Source organism: Grampus griseus, assembly GCF_964374135.1.
Source record: "Grampus griseus genome assembly, chromosome: 16".
NCBI classification, from domain to species: domain Eukaryota; kingdom Metazoa; phylum Chordata; class Mammalia; order Artiodactyla; family Delphinidae; genus Grampus; species Grampus griseus.
Window position 1 is genome coordinate 37,323,636 of NC_139010.1, and position 23,070 is coordinate 37,346,705.

Consider the following 23,070-nt stretch of genomic DNA (forward strand, 5'->3'; position numbering starts at 1 on the left):
GTTGGTTGATAGCATTTTTTAGATCTTCTATAGCCTTGTTAGTCTTTTGCTTACTTGTTATGTCAATTTCTAAGAGAATGAAATTAAAATTTGGACTATATTAGATTTTTCTATTTCTCCCATTAGATTTGTCAAAATTTATATCATAAACTTTGATGCTTCGTTATAAAGTACAAACATATTTAGAATTGCCTTTTTGGTGAAATTGTTTCTTTTATCATTATGTAAGGTCCCCCTTTACCCCTTGTAATACTCTATGGCATAAATTCTACTTTGTCTAATGTTGAGATATCCTCACCAGCTTTCTTATGCTTATTATTTGCATGGTATATCTTTTCCCTTCTTTCTCAATCTACCTGTGCCTTTATGTTTAAAATGCTTGTAAACAGCATATTTTTCCAGTTTTATAGTTGTTAATGATGGGAGGTCTAGTCAGATAACTGTTATTCCATCATGGCATGTAGAGTAAGTCCCACATTCATTTTCTTGGGACCATTAATATGCACCATCTTTCTTTTCCAGTTTGTGGTGCCCCAAAGGCAGGAACTGATGTATAGCTCTATTAAAATGCATTTGTTAGCTGAAGCCAATTGCTTCAGGCTATTAGAATTTCAAAGATCATTTTTGTCTAATTGGAGGCAGTGCTTTTCAAACTTTAATGTGAATAAAAATCATTTGGAGACCTACTTAGATATAAATTCTGATTCATGAGATCTGAGATAGGGCCTGGGATTTATGCCAGCAATGTTGGTCTGTGTGCCACACTTTGAATAGCACAGATGTGTTAAGACCTGCCAGCTCACAAAGAGTCATCCAGGCCTTCTTTGTCACAGGGCACTAACTTGAATGACTTGATGTTGAAAGGTGAGTATGTGAAAGTGTGAAGCTAGCAGCTGTAATAAAACAGAGGATGGTGGGACCAAAGGCAACCTGAAGAGTGCTAGCACCACCAAAGTCATTCAAATTTAAATATTTAAAACACTATGCTACAAAAAAACCCCATAAACTTGGGAAGTAAATTCAGGTCACATCCAACTGTTTATGATTCCTGTTCAATGTCTTTATCCATAAGTTAATTTTAAAAATGGAATCTTTACATCCAAATTGATGATGATCCATGTGTAAAAAGCCTTTAAGTTCAGTTTGCAAAGAGCAATTGATCCACCTTGGGTTTGGCCATGACTTCTTAGATACAACAATAGCATGATCAATCAAAAATATGTTAAGTTGGCTTTATTTGGCCTAATACATATCTACCGCTGCCCTGCTCATATTTTTTCCCATATTATCTACAAAGATATCTTAAAATTTACATACATAGGTCTTCATAAAATCCATACATCTCTCTCTCTTTATATACATATATAAAATAAATCTATACATTATAAAATTTGTAAATATATATATATACACACACATATATACATACATATGTATTTATTTATCATAAGGCTTTCACTTATCAATATGTATTTAAGGTTCCTCCATGGTTTTCCATGGCTTGAGAGTTCCTTTCTTTTTAGCACTGAATAATATTCCATTACCTGGATGTACTCCAGTTTATTTATACTTTACCTCTTTAAGGACATCTTAGTTGTTGCCACATTTTGACAATTTAGGAAAACTGCTATAGAAAATTCACATGCAGGTTTTCAATGTGGATATGGAGAAAGAGGAATAGGAGGGAGGAGGAGGAAGGATTAAACTAGAGGGAGGAAGAGGGAGGAAGAGGAAGGACAGAAAGCATAGGAGGGAGAGGAGGAAGAGAAGGGCAAGAGAAGGAGGAAGGGGAAGATGATGGAAATGGGGGGGAGAGAAAGAGGGAAGAACAGAGAACAGAGTAAGAAGGGGAAGAGAGGTAAAGAAAGAGGAGAGGAGAAAGAGGAGGTGAATGGGGTATACTTATGCTTCTCTGTAGCATTACATACAAGAAGAGCAAGGGAACAAATTCTATAGAATTTGTTCCCTTGCTCAGGCAATGGAGCAACTTCTATAGAATAGCAAGGGGAGAAGTTGTGACACAAGAATATTACACCCAGATAAGTTTAATTCATGTGTAAATACAACAGAAAAAGATTCACAGATATGCTGTCCCAGAAAATATACCACTCTTGCTAGATATATTGCTCAAAGAGCTATTCTAGTTGAATAAAAATGCATTAAAATAAAGAAATGAATGATGGCTAAATCATAGAATAAAGAGGTATTCAACAAGCATTGAAACATTTTGAACATAGAATTCAGTCCAAATAATGACTATAAATATGGATGAGATAAAACAAAAGAATGCAAATGCCAAATATGTATCTTAGAGAAACCGCAGAAGATTTAAAAACATAACAAAAGAAAAAAATCAGAGTAAACTGAGTCTAAAATCTCAGATTCTATCAACCGAAGAAATGATTGAGTAGGTGGAAGAAGAGGAAAAAAAGATATTCCACTATCCTCTTATATAGGCAGAGATATGAATATATGGTTTCACTCTTGATTCTGAAAGAGAAATAGCAGTGCATGCAAATTTAAGCCTAAAGGAAACCACTGGAGGTTAAAAGAGGATGCTTAATTTCTAGTGGGGGCAAGGTGGTGGGAGAAACACAGTAATAACAATGGTAACTGAATGTTAAACTTTATGAAAATAATTAAGAATGCATAAAAATCATGTAAACATGATAGCAGTAAGAACAAATGTATTTATATCGTAATACCTGTCAACTGTATTTCAACAAATTAGATAGTCTACCTAGAAAAAATGGACAAATTTCTAGAAATGCACAACCTACTAAGACTGAATCATGAAGAAACAGAATATCTGAATAGACCTATAACTAGTAAGGAGATCTAATCAGGATCTAATCAGAGAAGCCCAGGACCAGGTAGCTTCACTGTGGAATTCTACAATTTAAAGAAGAATAAACACCAGGACTTCCCTGGTGGCTCAGTGGTTAAGAATCCACCTGCCAATGCAGGGGACACAGGTTCGATCCCTGAGAAGATCCCACATGCCATGGAGCAACTAAGCCCATGTGCCACAACTACTGAGCCTGTGCTCTAGAGCCCATGAGCCACAATTACTGAAGTCAGTGTGCTGTGCTCCACAACAAGAGAAGCCACTGCAATGAGAAGCCCGTGCACTGCAACACAGAGTAGCCCCTGCTCTCTGCAACTAGAGAAAGCCCACGCGCAACAAAGAAGACCCAATGCAGCCAAATAAATAAATAAATAAATTTTAAAAAGAAGAAGAAACACCAATCTTCATCAAACTCTTACCAAAAAAATTCAAGAGGAAGGAATACTTCCTAATTCGTTTTATGAGGCCAGCATTACCTTGATACTAAAGTCCAAAAAAGACACTACAAAAAAAGAAAACTACCAACCAATATTCCTAATGAATGTTGATGCAAAACTTCTCAGTGAAATACTTGCAAACTGAATTCAACAGCATATTAAAAGGATTATGTACCATGACCAAGAAGGATTTATTCCTGGAATGCAAGAATGGTTCCACATAAAAAATTTTATCAATGTAATATAGCACATTAACAGAATGAAGATACAAACCACATTATCATCTCAATGCAGAAAAAGCACTTGAAAAAATCCAGCACGCTTTCATAATAAAAACTCAACAGGCTAGGAATAAAAGGAAACATCCATAATGTAACAATGGTTGAGAAACCCAAAGCTAACGTCATACTCAATGGTGAAAGACTGAAAGACTTTTCTCTAAAATTAGGAACAAGACAAGGATATCTTCTTTTACCATGTAGTACTCAACATAGTACTTGAAATCATAGTTAGACAATTAGGTAAGAAAAAGAAATAATTGGAAATAAATTGGAAAGGAAGAAGTAAAAGTATCTCTGTTGTCAGACGTGATCTTACATGTAGAAAATGCTAAAATTAGACAGACACATATACACACACAAAACTATTAGAACTAACAGACTAATTAAGCAATGTTTCAAGATACAAAAATCAATGCACAAAACCCAGCTGCATTTCTATACATTCAGAATGAACAGTCTGAAAGGGAAATTATAAAAACAATTCCAATCACAATAATATCAAAAAGAATACAATACTGAAGAAAAATAACAAAAAGGCAAAAGGCATGTACACCAAAAACTAAAAATTTTGGAAAAAAAATTTAAAACGCAAATAAATGGAATGAATCCTGTATTCATGGACTGGAAGACTTAATATTGTTATGATGCCAATACTACCTAAAGCAATCTATAAATTCAATGCAACCTCTATCAAAATTCCAATGATGTTTTCTGCAGAAATAGAAAAATCCACCCTAAAATTCATATGGAATCTCAAGGGACATCAAATAGCCAAAACAATCTTGATAAAGAACAAAGTTGGAGATCTCAAACTTCTGAATTTAAAATGTACTACAAGCCACAGTAATCAAAACAGTGAGGAACTGGCATGATGACAGACATACAAACAAATGGAATAGAACAGACAACATAGAAATACTGTCCCATAAGTGGTCAAATGATTTTCAACAATGTCAAGATTTCTTAGTTATGACAACAAAAGCAAAGGCAATGACGACAACAAAGAAATAGATAATTTGGACTTCATCAAAATTAAAAAAAAAAAATTCTGCATCCAAGGACACTATCAGCAGAAAGAAAAGGCAACCCATGGAATGGGAGAAAGTATTTGCAAATCACATATCTCGTAAGGGATTAATATCCAGAATATAAAAATCTCCTACAACTCAGTAACAAGCAAACAAAAACAACTCAATTAAAAATGGGCAAAGGACTTGAATAGAAATTTCTATAAAGAAGGTATGCAAATGGAAAATAAACACATGAAAATATGCTCAACATCTCTAATCATGAGGGAAATGCAAATCAATACCAAAATGAGATCACTTCATACCCATTAGGATAGCTACTACAAAAATAAAAACAAAAACAAGCATTGGTGAGGATTTAAAGAAATTGGAATCCTTGTATCTTGCTGGTGGGAATGTGAAATGGTGCAGCTACTATGGAATATGGTAAGGTAGTTCCTCAAAATTATTAAACATAAAATTTCCATATGATCCAGCAATTCCACTTCTGACTATATACACAAAAATATTGAAAGCAGGGACTTGAACAGCTATTTTTATGCCTATATTTATAGCAGCATTATTAAATAATAGCCAAAAGATGGAAGCAACCCATGTTCCTGGACAGATGAATAGATCAATAAAACGTGGCATATACATACAATGAAATGTTATTCATCCTTAAAAAGCAAGGAAATTCTGACACATATGACAAAATGGTGAACCTTGAAGACATGCTAAGTGAAATAAACCAGTCATACAAAGACAAAAACTGTATTATTTCACTTATACGAGGTACCTAGAGAGTCAAATTTATAGAGACAGAAAATAGAATGGTGGTTTCCAGGGTCTGGGGAAGAGGGGAATAAAGAATATTGTATATATATTCGCAAGATGATGTGATCTAGAGATAGTAGTGATATTTGCAGAACACTGTGATTATACTTAATGACACTGAATTGTATACTTAAAATGATTAAAATGATAAAATTTATGTTATGTATATAACATAAAATTTTAAAATTTTAAAAACAAAAAAACAACAAACATGCATTTTAATAATATATTCTAATATCTAGGTAAATTTGTTTTTTTAAAAAAGTAAAGTTTATTCAGTAAGTAAAATACCAAAAAATAACAATTTAAAAACTAACTTTAGAAGACTATCCATTGAATAAATTGGAAAAAAAACTAATTACCTCCTAAAAAGGAAGGGATCAGACAGCTTCAAAAATGAGTTGTTGGGGCAGGGGTGCAGTGGAACAGAATAATATAGGAGCAAAGTTTTTGTACACTATTAAAATAAGGTAGTATTAATCCAAGTTAAATTGCTATAAACTAAGATATTAATTGTAATGCTTAGGGTAACCACTAAGAATATAACTCAAAAAATATATAGTAAAAGAAACAATAAGGTAATTAAAATGGTATGCAAAACATATCTACTTAACACAAAATAAGGCAGTAATGGAGAAAATGAACAACAAAAAAGATGTAAGACATATATAAAATGAATAGCAAAATGGCAGAAGTGAAGTCTTCTTTATCACTAATTACATTAAATATAAATGGATTAAACTTTCTGATTAAAATGTAGACATTGGTAGATTGAATTAAAAACCACAATTCAACTATTTGCTGTGTAGAAGCTCCTCGCTTTAGATTCAGAGACAGATAGACTGATACAAAAGGATAGAAAAAATATTCTGTACAAACAATAATCAAAAGAGAACTGGAGTGGCTATGCTAATGATCAGAAAAAGTAGACTTTAAAACAAAAATTTTATAAGAAACAAAGAACATTATATAATGATAAAACAGCCATCAATAAGAATATATAACAATTACAATTATAAACATATACACATGTAACAAATGAAGAGAAATTGATAAAATTGAAGGGAGACAGAGGCAGGTCTACAAAAATAGTTGGAGATTTCAATATCCCACTTTCAGTAATTGATAGAACAAGGCAGAAGATCAAGTAAATGAAAACATGAACAACACTATAAACCAACTAGACTTGATGAAATAGACAATATGAATTGCCCTATAGCTATGAAAAATTTAATTCACAATTTAAAAGCTCCAAAAATATGAAATCTCCATGCCTGGATGGTTTCCCTGGAGAATAATGCCCAACACTTAAAGATGAATTAACAGCAATTTTACATAATCTCTTCCAAAAAACAGAAGATGATTTCCTAAACCACTTTATGAGGCCAGTGTTACCCTGATATCAAAACCAGACAAAGACACTACAAATGAAAGTACAAACCGATATTTCTTCTAAGTTTGGATGCAAAAATCCTCAATCAGAATATCAGCAAACAGAATTCAACAATATATGAAAAGAATCATAGACCATGACAAAGTGAGATTCATTCAAGATATACATTTGAAAAAACAATCAATTTAATCTACCATATTAATAAGTTAAAGAAGAAAAAGCATATAATCATGGCAAGTAATGTAAAAAAAGCATTTGGCAAAATCCAGTACCCATTCATGATAAATATTCACAGCAAATCATGATCTTTTGGCTTAAAGCAATTATAACTATAATTAATGCAACTCCTGTCAAAACCACAGAATTGTTTTATATAGCCATAGACAAACTTATTCTAAAATTTGTATGAAAAATGCAGGCCCCAGAATAGTTAAAACAATCTTGACAAAGAACAATAAAATGGGAGGAATCACTATGCTCAGTATTAAGGCTTACTGTGCAGCCACAGTAATCAAGACAGTGTGCTATTGGCAAAGGAATCAGCACATAGATCAATGGAATGAATAGAGAACCCAGAAATAGACCCACATAAATATGTTCAACTGATTTCGGACAAACTTAAATAGTAATTAAATTAATAAGTGGTGCTATAGCAATTGGACATCCATAACCCAAAAAAAAAAAAAAAAGAGAACTCAAACTTCACACCTTATACAAAAATTAACTCAAAACTGATTGTGGACCAAAATGTAAAGTGTAAAACTAAAAAACTTTTAGAAGAACAAGCAAACAAACAAACAAACAATCCCAGATTATCTTCAGGGTCTAGGGCTAGGCAAAGAGTTAGACTTGATACCGAAAGCATGATCCACAAAAGAATAAATTTATAAATTAGACCTCATAAGAATTAAAAACTCCTCTTTGTGAAAGACCTTGATAAGAGGTTGATAAAACAAACTTCAGAGTGGGGGAAAATATTTGCAAACCACACATCTGGCAAGAAACCAGTGTCTACAATATATAAAGAATTTTCAAAACTCAATATTAACAATCCAGTGAGAAAATGGGCAAAACACATGAAAAGGTATTTCACCAAAGAGAATACACAGATAGTAATAAGCACATGAAAAGGTATTCAATATAATTAGTCGTTAGGGAAACACAAAACCACAATGCACTATCTCACCATGCCTATCAGAATAGTATAATAAAAAATAGTGACAACACTAAATATTGCCAAAGAGGCAAAGAAACTGGATCATTCCTACATTACTAGTAAGGTAAAATGGTACAGTCACTAGAAAGCAGTTTGATCGTTTTTTAATAAAACAACATGCTATTACCACAGATGCAGCAATTACCTTCTTGGATATGTATCACATATTAATAAAAACATGTTCACACAAAAACCTACATACAAATGTTCACAGTGGCTTTATTCATAATTGCCCAAAACTGGAAACAACCCAGATGTCCTTCAATAGGTGGATTGTTAAATAAACTGTGTTACATTGGCTTCTACCAAGCAAAAAGAAGCAATGAACTATTAATACACATAACAATTTGAATGAATCTCCAGAGAATTATACTGAAAGAAAAAGTCAATCCCAAAAGTATGATTCAATTTATATAACATATTTGAAACAACAAAATTTTAGAGATGGAGAACACATTAGTGTTTTCCAGGTGTTAAGAACAGGACTGGAGGGAAAGAAGTGCAAAGGAGGTGAGTGTGGTTATAAAAGAACAATACAAATCTACACATATGGTAAGATTGTGTAGAATCAAATGCACACACACACACACACACACACACACACACACACAGAAATGAGGGCAAGTACAAATGAGAAAGCTGAATAGAATCAGTCAATTGTATCAACATTAATATCCTGGTTTTGCAAAATGTTACCATTGGGGCAAATTTGTTAAAAGATATTATGAGATCTCTCTGCACTACTAATTATAATTGCATGTGAATCTATAATTATCTCAATAAAATGTCAATTAAAATAAAGACTAGATAATGTCATTCTGAATTTTGAATCCTAATCAAGAATCTGACCTCTTTCAAATAGGCAGTTGGGAGCTATAGAAGCTGGTTGAGTATGGATGACTTGATTACAGGGCTATGGATCAAAAGAATCAATATGATGATAGTAAGTATGATGAATTAAAGGAGAAATTACTGAAGGCAGGGACACAGAAAACCATAATCAGGGATCAAGTAAGAGGTGATACTGAAGAGGGTATTGCACCCAAGGAAGTATGGACTAGATCTTTGCCTTTGGTCAGTTCAGCGATGACATATCCAACAGACATTCACTTTATCCAAGCTCTTTTGTAACTCACACAGTATGTGAGAATCTGACTATAAAGCAAAGGCATTTCCAAGTTATTTCACTACGTTGAATTAATTCTTTTATGCCATATTTTTAACATTTTGGTTAAAATGAAACATTTTTAGTCCTTGGTTTCAATAATTTAACAATTTTGTAACTGTAAGTGACATAAATTTTCTAATCACTGTGATAACTGGCATGTTTTAAAAAATAATTTTTAGATGTTTGAAGATTGGAAAAATATATTAGACTTGTGGTTTTAATTAATTTTAATTAAATGTTTTAAATTTTTGATTAAATAAGTTTGTAATCAATGTTGAAAGGTCTGAGGACTTTTAATTTGTTAATTTTTAATGTTTTGATTTATTAGTCTTATAAGCAGAATTTAAATATTCAAAGAAATGTTATTTAATGAATTTATACATTGTTTAATTGTGCATGAAATAAAATACAACAGGAGTGATGCTCCTCATGCATTAAAGATTACTGTCATCAAATTGCAGATCTGGAATCTAAGTCCTTCTCTGCCTCCTTGACACCAGGCTGCCCTGGCTAGGTCTGCATCCTCTCTTTTCAGCCTTCTGGAAGGAGTAATGGATCTTACCTTATGGGGTTATCCATCCTGGACACTGTGAGGAAGGCAGCAAGATTGGCTGTGTAGGAGGAGCACACAATGAGGGTGAAGAGCCACCAGCTGCCCATCACGATTCGCATGGCCATGGAGTTCGCTGAGGATTCACCACCTGCAGGAGGCAGGCAAAGGGGATTGGTCCTGGGCTTCTGCTCTTGCTTTGCATCTCCAGAGAAATTCTCTGCCCTGCGGCCAGGCATGAGGAACCACCCCTGGTGGTGAGTTGGGGATCAGGAAAGTGACTGCCGGCTGGTTATGGTGGGCTCTGACAATTCTGGGGAAAAAATGCTAGGACCACCCATCTCGGAAAAGGATGGCAGACCACAAAATACGGAAAAGCTAGCATTGGCATTTTTAGTGACAGGATGTTTCTCAAAATGCCAACAGTAGAGTTCTGAATATCAAAATCTTCTAGTTAGAAGATTCTACCTCACTGTGTTGAGAACTTTCAGGGCTGCAACCCTATGTAATGTCCCTTTCCATTTTAAATTCACATGGAACAGTCTCAGCAATTCTGTAAAATTACCTCCTACCTGGAGGATTTCCTGGCTTTCTTTTGAGAAATGAGATGCACCATATCACTTTTATTATTCCTCAGCCCTCGCTAGATGACCTTTTTTTTTTCCTATGATTTTCAGAAATCACTGCATGTGATTTGTAGTCAGAAGCTGCCTCTTTGAGGCCAATTGTTTCTCCTTGGTCCCTTAGGTGGTAGCAGAAGAAAACTCCTCACTGACTATTCTTATATAACCTCTCAAGCAAGTGATACACACATTTGCCATGGTGCAAATAAGGCTAGGACTCACATTAGGAAATTTGCAATTTGTTGTTTCCAGTCAAAACTGCACAATCCTGTAACTCCCCAAGTGCTATCCAGACTTCTCAGAGACAGGAGACTTTGTATCTCAAGAATGGCTGGAGTACCGCTTAGATGATTGCAAAACAATTTTGATTTTTTATCCCATTAAAACTTCAAATTTAAACAAGATGGAGTTTCTGACAACCCTGTCTGCATAACAATCAATCTAATGTGGGAGGCAAGGAAAGTGCAAAGCAGAACTCGCAGGTTAATTTTATCTAAAGTGGAAAATCAGGACTTGAAGTTAAGTTCCGTGTTGTGATTTCATTTAGTTCCTATCTGGTATTACTCAGAGAACCTGGGAGCAGCATATTAGGACTACCTTAGAGATTAAATAAAATTGCATTTAAAATGACTTTGGCAAAATGCGTCCAAGAACTTTGCCAACGGACAAGTTCTTCCAAGCCCCTGGGGCTCTTCCAACATTGAGAAACCAGGAGGGTACCTTGCTGTACGAAGGCTCCGTAGACGATCCAGATGGCACTGTTTAAGGTGGCAGAAGCAGATGGCCGGGGCTGGGCAGCACTCTGAGCCCTCACGGCCTGTATCCGGTTCAGCACAAATATCATCACGCCAACCACAGGGACGGCTGCTGCAATGCAGGCCCACACGGCAAAATCAAAAGGAGCAAAAAGGGAGAAGATGCTGATTTTCTCCTCGGGCTTCTTGATGAGGATCCCCACCGAGTAGTCCATGTACCGCTTGCTGAAGTCCACCACGCTCTCCCTCTCCGGGGTGATGGTGATGGCGGAGATGGCTAGGTCCGCTCTCTGAAAGGCAAACCCATCTCATCAGACAGCAGTCCTCAGTTTACCACTAGGTTCTACCCTGGGTCAAGGCCTGTCCTCTGCCCTTTGGGTTGTTCAGTTCAGAGGAAATGGACTCGAGAGTTGACACCTCGTGACTTTGAATGTTGTAAGGAAAATCCAGCACTAAGGTGTCTCTTATTACCTCTTTCACCTTACAAATTTCTCTCCCAAACGCTCAAAACTCCTGGAAACCACTTCTGGAGAAAAGAGTCTATAACCATCTTCATTCCTGTGTGAATTACAGTTTTTCTTCACTTTCTTAACAGTCCCCTTAGTGAACTATCTCCTTTCTTTTGCGGGTATTTCCCTCTTACCGCCCACCCCCATCCCTGCCCCAACTCCCTTCTATCTTCTTCTGGCCTCATCTTCATCCTTCCTATACTTCAAGGCCACAGGGACACTCCATTTTTCCATCAAACCTCTCCAAACGCCATTAGCCCACACAGGTATCTCTCTTTTCTAAAATACTTTAGAAGTTATATGGTGAGTATATAACTGCCTTGAATCTCATTAGTGTATCAGGCCTAGATTGTTTTATATGCAGACTCTATGTCAGAGAATAACATCCTCCAAGAAAAAAGGGGTCATCCACTTCCTTTGATCTTCTGCCTGCCTTAACTCATGGCTTCTCAGACATATGGGCTGCTTCGTCCTTTAGTAAAGCCATGCTGCGAAGGGGCTCTCTGGGCATCCTGTGCTGAGACCTCAAGAGTACCTCCCAAGATTTTTGCTTTCCAAGATGAGCTTAATTTAAAAATAGACAAAGAGGGCTTCCCTGGTGGTACAGTGGTTAAGAATCCGCCTGCCAATGCAGGGGACACGGGTTCGAGCCCTGGTCCGGGAAGATCCCACATGCCACGGAGCAACTAAGCCTGTGCGCCACAACTACTGAACCTGCGCTTTAGAGTCCGCAAGCCACAACTCCTGAAGCCCAGGTGCCTAGAGCCCATGCCCTGCAACAAGAGAAGCCACCACAATGAGAAGCCCGTGCACCGCAACAAAGAGTAGCCCCCACTCGCCTCAACTAGAGAAAGCCCACGAGCAGCAACAAAGACCCAAAGCAGCCAAAAATAAAGAACTAAAATAAATAAATTAAAAATACCTTAAAAATAAATAGACAAAGACCCATTAATAGTCTCATGCTCTACTAACTGAGCTAGTCGGGCACCCAAGACTCCATTAAGATGGAACTAGATTGTGAGATTAAAGCTGCCAAGACTGGTGGAGACTAGGATCCTTATGCCTAGGTGGATGTCAACGTAAGAGCATTAAAATGTACAGTGATCATCCCTATCTTGGCTCTGGGGTCTCTTAAGTAGGAGGCATCGTCAGAACTAGGTTTATTTTAGAATGACCAGTTGTGACAGCTGAGCCAAACTACATATTCAAATTGGGGAAAACTATATAGAAGGATTTTATCAGGTCCAATATGCGGGCTAGAGGGGCAAATATACTGACTTCTAAACTGTGAAATCCAACAACATATCTAGAGTAAAGAGAAAAAATGGTGGAGGTGGCCGTGTCAGAGATCTCAGACTTGCCACATCTGCATCTCTGGTTCTTGCTTCTCTTCTCAGAAACCCACGATCCAGGGAGGTTTTCTGGCTTTTTTGGTTTATTTGTTTGTCTGTTCTGTTTTTGTTTTGTTTAAGTTTGGAGCATATTTAATGACAGAGAAAGAAATCTAGGGGATCAGGATAGGTTAACAACAAAGAATGGAGGGAAACTAATTTATGAAACCAGGTCCAGAGGAGGCACAAGAGAGTTGACTCGTGATGCTGGTGGAGGGGTGAGCTGTAACAGGAGGAAAAACACTCCCCCTACCCCGAAACTGGAGGTGAGGGCACGTGTCTGCAGATATGAACTCACAGGAAGTTGAAGTAGAATCTCATGCCCAGATGTCTCCATTTCTTTCCCTAAAATAAGAGCACTTTGTTTTCTAATTTAAGATAGAAGATTATTAGGTTGCTTGAGGAGAAAGATAAAATTTTGAAACAGTCTCTAAGGAATGTAGCCAAGGGGCCCAATAAAGGACATGTTAAGGAACTGTCCCAAAGGCCCAGTTGAGTTGGGAGGCCACACATTGTTCATACATCCACCTGGACAAATTTGTGATTTTCTCCTCTAACTGCATACAGCAAGCTGGATGTCAGAGTCAGAGGGTAGATAATAGAACCAGGTCAGGGTTTCAATGTAACAAGAAATCAAGAATAATTTAGAAGAATCATACAGGATGAAGGGAACAGGGGTTTATCTGGACAGCCACAGAGGATGCACCAGGAAAGGATGCAGTAACAGAAGGGCACAGAAATCTTAGAGAAGAATGAAAACTCAAATACATGTGCCAAGTGAAAAGGGCCAGACACAGAAGACCACATATGGTATGACTCCGTTTATAGTAAATGTTTGTAAAAGCAAATCTATAGAGCTAGAAAGTAGATTAAAGGTTGCCTCCGGCTGGGGCTGGGAATGGGATTAACTGTAAATGAGTATGAGGGATCTCATTGGGGTGATGGAAGTACTGTAAAACTAGATACGGTGAAGATTGCACAACTCACTAAATTTCCTAGAAATCACTGAATGATACATCTGACATGGGTGAATTTGATATATAACTTTTCCCACAATAAACTTGTTGTATGTGTTTTGTTTGTTTGTTTTTTAAGCTTAGGAGAAACCGGAGAGAATACAAGCCTCGTGTCTGCATTCACGGGTTATAAAGCAGAGGACCTGTGCTTTAGGAACAAAGGCCAGAGTCAGAAGGACGACAGGATTTAGTTATGGATTGGGACAGTGACAGTGACATGCAAGAGGCTAACAGGGTACATGGGGGCAGGTCCTCGAAGGTCACTGGAGGTGAAGGGATCAAAGCACTCGAAGCCCAGGGTGGTCCGTAGGGATGTCAGAAACATCAAGATTGATGGCAACAGTAATACTGGAGAGGGGGGGGGCTTGAGCAGATCCACCAATGTAAATCGTTGTCAGGAAATGACCTAGAGGTCCTAAGACGGAAGGGTCAAGGATGGGGAGACAGCAAATTGGCCTCATGCCATGAATCTAAATGAGGACCCAGGTTCTACAGGAAGGAGGAAGATTAATGATTTGAAATTAATCTGAGGAGCTGGGGAATGCCGTATCACTTATACGTAGCAATGCAGACACACCCACACACTCAATTCACCTACACACATGCATGTGGACACACACGATATACACGCCCACTTGTGGGCCTTGAAGAAGAGAACAAGCATGCATCAGTTCCCCCCAACCACCCCTCGTGAGAATTGGGTTCCTACTGCAGCCCAAATGTGGGAGTGGATTTCATGAAGTGTGGATTACAGAACAGGCACAGTGGACACGTTTCAAAGGAATGAGAGCAATGGGCACAGAAGGAAAACACAAAGTACCAGGGAATTAGAAAATAAAAGAGCAAAAATGGGTATAGCAGGGAGGAGGCGGGTGGAGGAAAAGAGATCCTTAGTGTGTGGAGCGTGGTAACTGTAGTCTGTCTAGCTGGTCCCAAGATTCCAACTTCATAATGGGCCCAATGTAGACATCACCCCAGAGGCAGACTGGGGTACCCCTCCCCATGGACCTGCTTTTGGGACCTACCTTGCTGATGAGCTCCCCGATCATCCCGTTCCAGGAGGTGTTATGGAGCTGGTGACCGTACCTGCCATCGGGGGCCTGGTAAATCTCATATTTGAAGCCCAGAGCCTTGGCCAGTGCATCCAGGACATCGATGGAGAACCCTTTGTAGCGCTTGGGCTGTCCAAGGATGTTCTCAGCCACCATCACAAAAGGCTCTTCCTGAGGACAACAAAATGAATGTTCTTCAACTAAATCACAGGTTTGTGAACACACATCTTTCCAGGGTATTATTAGAGAGACCAATCCGATGAACCATAATTTCAGAACGTTTGTGGACATGTGCATTGTATTTAGCCAATTTAGGCCTGGAGTCTGAACCCCTCTGCCCTTTTCTAAAGCAGTTTGTGGATACTCAGGATACAGGGCACAGGAAAATCCCTCCAACCAGCATACTGATGGAGGAACAGACTTATTTGTCCTGTGTCATCCCAGACTCGGCCCAGAGCCCCATCTCCCAGAATAGCACGGCTTGTTTTCATTCCTTCATTTATAACATTGAGGACTCTGTCCGCTGGAAGTGCCATGATTCTTCGGGACCCACATAAGAAATGTGGATACCTCTCATCCAGGGTATCAGATGACAACAGAGCTCTGTGATACTGGATTGAGGGAAGACAGTAATACATCTATCAGATCATACTAGAAAATGGAGGCTGAGTCACAGGACAAGGCCATACTGCACGTCAAGGACAGGACAGCATTAAACCCCACGGTCTGAAAGTCCAAAGCCAGGCCATGTGCACATTCACACATTTTGCGCTCTGTCACATGTGCTCTTGTAGGGCACGTGATCATCTGGAAAACACCTCAGGCTTCCCCACCACCACCCTGTGAAACTGAACAAGAAGGGGCCTTTTGGCAACGTCCCCAGAGACTACATCTCATTTATTTAATTTTGGGGGGAAATAAGGTATAATGTTTATTCCTGGTGGGCATATGGGGAATGCGGAAACGTGGTTGCCAAAGACTTCTAGAGCCAAGAGACGCCAGTGCTGCTGGGACAGAGGGGAATATTTGGACCATGTCTGACCAGCTAATAAGAGATAAATCTAAAATGTCTCCTACAGTTCTAAAGAGATGAAGAAAGAAATGGAAAGGAAGATGCTTCTAAGGTATCTTAAATACGTAAAAGTCTCTGATTCCAGGACAACCATGCAGAGAAACTGCAACAAATGGTCTTCATTATGAACTTTGTGTCACATGGGCCCATCAGTGGTATTGGGTTCTGGAAGGATGTCCTCCCAACATCCTTCTGAGGGCTCTAGCTACCAGCAAACCTCTCCTAAGGACCACCAGTAGGTCAAGATCGTTTACATCCAAGAACAACTAGAGTTGTTATGCCCGCTCTGGAGCTCAGCACTGGACCTGGATTAGTGGTCCTTCTCTAGAGCAGTCCAGTGACCTCCCATGGAACGTCTCAGAGGCTTGGGGCAGAATCTCCAATCTCACTCTTCCTTCACTGTTCATAAAATTGTTTGAGTGAAAGGCCTTATGAAAGCTCAAGCCACTACTTAAGATCCCCTTCTCTCTAAACCCAGCATCAAGCCAAACAGAGAGAAGCCTCTGACTCAAAGCCTGAATGGCAGACCTCCCCCATATGCCCATGATCCTACCAAGACAGTCACCACTTTGAGAGTCAGTCCTTGGAGGCGACTGCCCATGGGCCTCTCCTGCAGGCTGCCATTCAGGCCCTTCTCCGAGTCCCACGTCGCCAGCTGTGAAGGAAAAAGGGAGTGTGAGGGACAGAACGGGCACCTGTGCAAACCTTAGGAATCGACTCCTAAACTGGGCTCCTGAATCAGGCAGATAGATGGACAACAGCCCTAGGAGTTTCCCAGAGAGCTAGAGGCATCTTACAACCTTAGAAAGAATGAAGGTGTGACAGATAGAGCTCCGCTTCCTCCAGCAGCTCATCTGGATCTTGAGGACCTGCCTCATCCTTGAAATGAAACCAATTGGTAGGAACTTGTTTCTGGAATGAACATTTATGTCCAATTTTACTGTCCACCTACTGAGGCCATGTCAATGTGTCTCGCACAAAGTGCCCTTTTTCTTTCATACTCCTTTGACTTGCCCAGGCCAGAAGGTACTTGAGATCAGCTGCTTCCATCACCAGAGCAGGATGAGATCAAAAGTGAAGCAGGTAACAAAGACCCAAGTTTACAGTTGTCTTACACCCTGATGCCAATTGCAAACAGGACCAAGAGCTCACTGTCTTCACTGTAGTGCTCACTTCATAATTTTCCCTGATAGGCAGGTAGAGGCCAAGAATACATGTGCTCTGGGTCTGCCACATCCTCCTAAGCCTGCAGGATCTGTCCAATAGATGCATTTAAGACCATCTAAGATGGTCAAGGAGACCCTATCCTGGCTCAGAAACAACTGGAGACACAGATGCTCTTGGGACTGCTTCCCTTCCCTGCCTCCCTGCAGGGCCTGAGCAACAACGATGAACTCTTTGTCCGATCAGTGATTCTCAATCGTTAGTTGGTGAGATGTAAAAAGATAGATATTGGCCCCATCTAAAGCCAACATAATTAGGGTCTCAGCACTTGGACATGAGGAATGTTAATGCTTCCCCAGTGATCCTCGTTGAAAACCTCTGCTCTTCTAGGTCACTGGGCCTCTGATGTAGCTGCACATTAGCATCTCTTAAGAGGGCTTTTAAAACCAACTGAAGCCTGCCCCCTGCCCCAGAGTCTGATTTAACTGGTCGGTAGTGGACTGGACATGGATCATTTAGCTGCCCAGGTGATTCTAATGCACAGCCAGGATTGTGAACCACCGCCACAGATGAAAGCAGTGATCTTCAAACCTTAATACGCAGACAAATCACCTAGGGATTCTGCATGCATTTCTGATTCTGGGGCCTGAGATTATTCCTGTCTACCAAGCTCCCCTGTGCTGCTGTTGCTGATCCATGGACCATCAGTTCAGTACCAAGGGGTTAAAATTCAGACTGTCACAGTAGCACCTACCCTTCGCCAGGGAAAACCCACAAGACCCCTAGTTAGGCTGAGCAAAAGAACTACCCCTCTGCGGAAAAGTGCCACCAGATGCCTTAAAGGAGCCACCAATAGTGCCGCTTACGGACACTTCTACTCTCCCAGCATTTCCCATAGCCCTGACATCTGCAGCAAGGTCGGCACCCTGAGCCTTGACTATGAGGCCACAGTTCCAGAATCTGTGGGGCCGCTCTACCTGGAAGATACTAGAACACTGAGGCCTAAAGCAGGAACATCGGAATGAGATATGTGGTTCTAGAACCAGTTTAAAGGAACCTGGAACCTCCTGCCATCACTTCCAACGTGATACAAGCTAAAACCCACTTCACCCTAGATAATAGGATGCCTGGAAGTGATGAACAGATCACTTAGTTAAGAGCACAGTCACATACTCTGAGGAACTCCCCACAGCCACCACTCATTAATTTGAGGGGCACTGCAGTGAAGAACAAAGTTAAGATCTATCCAAAGTCCTGTTCAAGGACATCAAAGATGCCACACTCTTGGAACTGGTATAGTGAGAAGGAAACTTCATGGCTATTTCTCTATGGGGTCTCAGGAAATAGCCCTGGGACTTGCGATCAATTCCCGCAGCCGGATTCAAATGCTGGTCAAAGGGAAAAGACAAACTCAGACAAATGGAGTCCAGGTGTTGACTCCCTGCATTCTTTGGACCCTTCGATATCAGACTCGGGGGACTCATGGTGTGTATTTGGGCAGCCTGCATCTTATCCCCATAACTGTTTAGCCCAGGCATTGGGGCTGCTTAACTCTATGTGTGATCTGCTGCATCCCCTGGGTTGGGTGGTGTTATGAAGGTCCCGGTCCCCTTTACTACCTCAATGACTTACAGAGTCATAATGGAAGCAAAGATGACATGTCAGCTCCAGGGACTGGATAGTTTGCTCTGTACCAGGACTTGAATTCGTAACGCCTGCTGCCCAACCTCCTTGGCACTGGTGATGGGGCATCTCGACTTTGTGCTGCCCTGGTTTGGATGAGCACCTGGAATGAGGCTCCGCTTGGCATCGACCAACCGGCTTTACCTGTCTTTCTATTGGGATTGTAATCAGTCATGGGAATGGAAGCAGGAAAAACAGTTGGGATAAAGCCCTGTCCTTCTACGGTTTTAGTTCAGCTGTGAGAAATGCTCTGCCTCTCCATCCTTGTCCTCACCGTGCTCTGCCTCTAGCCCACTGCCTGGCTCAAGGCAGCAGCACCTCTGCCCCAAAGTACTGCAACAGCCTCCCCACTGTTACCCCAACCTCTCTCTCTTAACAGCCCTCCTCCATTGTGCTGATACTTGTCATAAACTCAAATACAAACTATGTTAATTAACATTTTCTAATTACTTCCTATTTCTTAAAGAATAAAGGCTAACACTTTTCAACTTGGCCTAAATGAAAAGGCCTTCCTGATCGAGACCCAACCTTGACTGTCAGCTTCAGTTCACTCCAACCCCACCAAATTCCTCACCTTTCTCAAGCGCATGGTGTTCCCTCCTGACTCTTTACATCCAGGTTCTTCTCCCTGGAATGCCATTTCTCTCTGGCTGCGTCTGGTAAACTCTTACTCAATTTCTCAAAAAAATAAGCTCTTACTTTAGGGTAGTTTTAGATTCACAGAAAAGTCGCAGAGGTTATGCAGAGACCGTCCATATACCCCACACCCAGTTTCCCCTGTTGTTAAGATGTTACATTGGTATGATTAGTATGATACATTCCTCCCAACTAATGAAATGTTTAGTTCAATCTCCACCATTGATACAAAGCTGCAGTAGAAATGATCTTCAGTGTCTTCCATTCTAGACCTAAGTCTGTGATTCCGCTGTGCTATTTGCGTTTCTTACCCCGTTCCCTGGGATCCAAACCCTGTCTTCATAAACTGTCTAGAGGTTTGGGCACTTGGACTGGACCTTGCCTTGCTTATTCCCATCTCAGAGTTTCTAACCTTGCCTTGAATGTCATTTCTCCTCTAGACGATCAGCTCCCTATTACTGGTATAGTTTGGGAACTTGGAGGTATTAAATTAGCATATGTTTATGAGCCAATATATCTATGTTCTAGGTGTGTTTCCACCACTTACCTGAGTGACCTCAGCACATTTTACAGCACAGTACTTAAATCACAAGAGGCAACAAATATTTTTGAATAAATTTAACTTCACTGAGATTCCATTTTCCTATCGATAAAATGGAATAAAAATACCATCCCTGCCTACCATGCTGAGGGGCTGTTCAAAGGAGAAAATAATTTTGAAATAATATGTAATAAAATAACTTAAATAATAATCACAAAGTAAAGAATCAAGATATTAGAAAGTGTGTACAATGCGACCTTAATTATGTCTTCTTTTAAAGGCAGTGGTTAAAACGGGAGGAAATGTGTTTAAATGTAATATTTGGATTTATCTTGGTGGTAGAATTATGAATAACCATGATTACTTTTTTTACGCTTTCCTATGTTTTTAACAGGTTTGTCATTACTTTCACAAAAAGGAAAATATGCTTTTGATAAAAATAGCTAGCACGGGTGATAAAGCAAAATCCTGTCACATGCACTTGTATGATTGAGGGCTGAATGGAAGGAAGCAATTAGAGTCAAATTATCTATCGGTAGGTCAAGGCCAGTCTAAGAGTTAGAACTTAATATTGAATACATCAGTTCTCTGGTTGCAAGGAGCTATGGCCGAGGTGCCCATCTCCTAGAAGAGGCACACTGCAAGGTCTTCCAGGACAGCATCTCACAATCTAAGACACCTCCAAGATTGTGTAGGGCCCCATGAGCCTGCTTGGGTTTGGAGACAGGGCAGTGGCCCCTCCTGGGGCCCAGCTCCATGAAGACAGGCAGTCTTCCTCCACTAAGGAAGAGGGGCGGGTGGCATCAAATCTTATTAGTTAGTATTCAGACCATCCTAAGGCAAAGTCATTTAAATCAAAGTGCAACTTCATGAGAGAAAGAAAAAAAATTCCTCCAACCTGTTACTATTATTCCTATTTCTTTTGTCTGAAAGTACTTAGGGACTAAAGGTTTTTTAGTTTACTGTTTTTCAATACTCACTTCTCTCTCCCTGGCCTTCAGGCATCCTGTACTCTAACAAAGAAAGAAAAAATACTTCAAAGAGAAACCAAAATTCTGCCTTCAAACACATCAAAGTAACCATGTTCCAGGATCTGGGAGCCTTCGAGCTGGGCAGGAAAGTGTACTATTCCCTCACATCAGCCTGAAGCCAAGTGCCCTAGGCTGAGTGAATCCTCCTATTTCCACAAAGCCTTGGCTCTTGTCCAAATCTTAAGACCAGAGTGGTAAACCTTCATTTGAGTGAGGCCATCCCTCTGAGCACCCAATATGTAAGACCAGAGCAGAGAAAGTCACAATCCTTTTCAAACAAAATCTTTCGTTTAAAAGACTAAAGTGGAATTTTTAAAATAAAATAAAGCCTTTAAGTGGATTCCCAAACTTGCCGCCCATCAAGATTAGGAGACACTGTGTTCTGCCTCCCTCCTGAGGACAGCTTGGGGCTCCCTGATCAGAATGCTGGAGAAAAAAGTTCAGATAATAAAAGCCAAATGAAGCTGATAGGCTTGATAAATGGGAAGCCAGAAAAACCTTTCACCCAGTGAAGTCCTGACACTTAGTCATACAGCTGCAGACCATTTCATTTGTACATAAGTGCATCTACTCTGACTTCCTCTTGTATTTTGCAGACAGAATTTTGTTTATGGGGTCAATGAATTTATGGCCACGGAAACCCACTTTTGACAGCTGACCTGTCAAGATCAGTGCCTGAAAAACTAATTTCCAGCACTGTTAAACAAAACGAGAACTGCCGCTGTTTGATAAGACAGCTATGGTTTTCATTCATTGCCAAGAGCTGCTCTACCCAGACCGGAAGCGTGGATGGAGCCAGAGGTTACAGCACAATCATTACTTGAAAGAGGATAAATGGTTTCAAAATCTGATGATGACAAACAACTGTTCAAGAGATCAGCCAACTGGAGAATAAATTTCATAAACCATTGGTGCCAGGAAAATATATTTCCTGAGTCAATCAGGGTGTTCTTCATGTTTGCGTTTGAGTTGTGAGATGTAGGGGTTTGGGACTTCGTGGCCTGTCCTTATTAAATGCAGGACTATTAACCCTAAATGGGACCGACCTCCTTTAGAAGATTGGGCTTTGTGGTCTGTCGTCTAGTTATAGAGGTGTCGTAAAGTGCTGGTTCTCTTTTCATGGCGGGGAGCGGAGAAGGGAAGGAGAGAAGAGGCAACCCAACTGCTGTGCAGCCCAGAATGTGACCAGCTTCATACATTGAGCCTTGCCAATTCCTTGGGAGGGAAGAGGAAGGGAAGAAGGAAGGTAGGTTTGCTTACCCCCAAATCTTATGCTTAGCTATATCCAACAAGACAATAGATCAATAACCTCTATCGTCACATTTCGCAACTGAGTGAGCAATACTTTGCTGGTGAGCTTGTCTCAAGAGAGCACTGGAGGCTGGAAGTGAAGTTTCTATGACCATGCCAGTCAGATCTCACAGCCATAGTTGGAGCTCCATCTGAGCTGTATCCTCATTGACCAGCGACTGCCATGAGCCGAGTGCAGACACGTTCGGCTGGCGTACAGGATTCAGAGTGATGGCGCATGGGTTTAACATCATGTCAGTACATGGGCTTTTCTGAAATAATAAGCCCTCTATTAGCTTTTATTCCTTGGTCCTTTTTTATTGGAAAACAAAACTGTCTGGTGTATGTTTCAAAAAAAAAAAAATCAGAGCCTTGGGTGGGGGTGGGGTGAAGGGGGAACCCACATCTTGAATCAGCGTGCACTGGGGGATTCAGCCAGCACTGATATCAGTCAGGAGATTGCACATTTTAAACTCTGACTAAATGCAAGGACCACATGCTCAGACACAAACAGGGCATCTTGGAAGCAGAGTGCAAGCATCTGAGGATAGGATGTTAATATTTGTAGCC

At 40.0% G+C, this 23,070-nt stretch overlaps 1 protein-coding gene across 1 annotated transcript in view; it reads right to left on the reverse strand.

Moving 5' to 3' along the window:
- GRID1 (glutamate ionotropic receptor delta type subunit 1) overlaps window positions 1–23,070 on the reverse strand; it is a gene marked incomplete at both ends in the record, with an annotated part of 666,527 nt that overhangs the window by 103,252 nt on the left and 540,205 nt on the right. Inside the window, 4 exons of the mRNA XM_082673940.1 lie at window positions 9,750–9,888; window positions 11,081–11,405; window positions 15,057–15,254; window positions 16,709–16,810. Of these exons, the coding sequence (XP_082530066.1) occupies window positions 9,750–9,888; window positions 11,081–11,405; window positions 15,057–15,254; window positions 16,709–16,810 (764 nt within the window). The remainder of the gene's footprint in view (window positions 1–9,749; window positions 9,889–11,080; window positions 11,406–15,056; window positions 15,255–16,708; window positions 16,811–23,070) is intronic.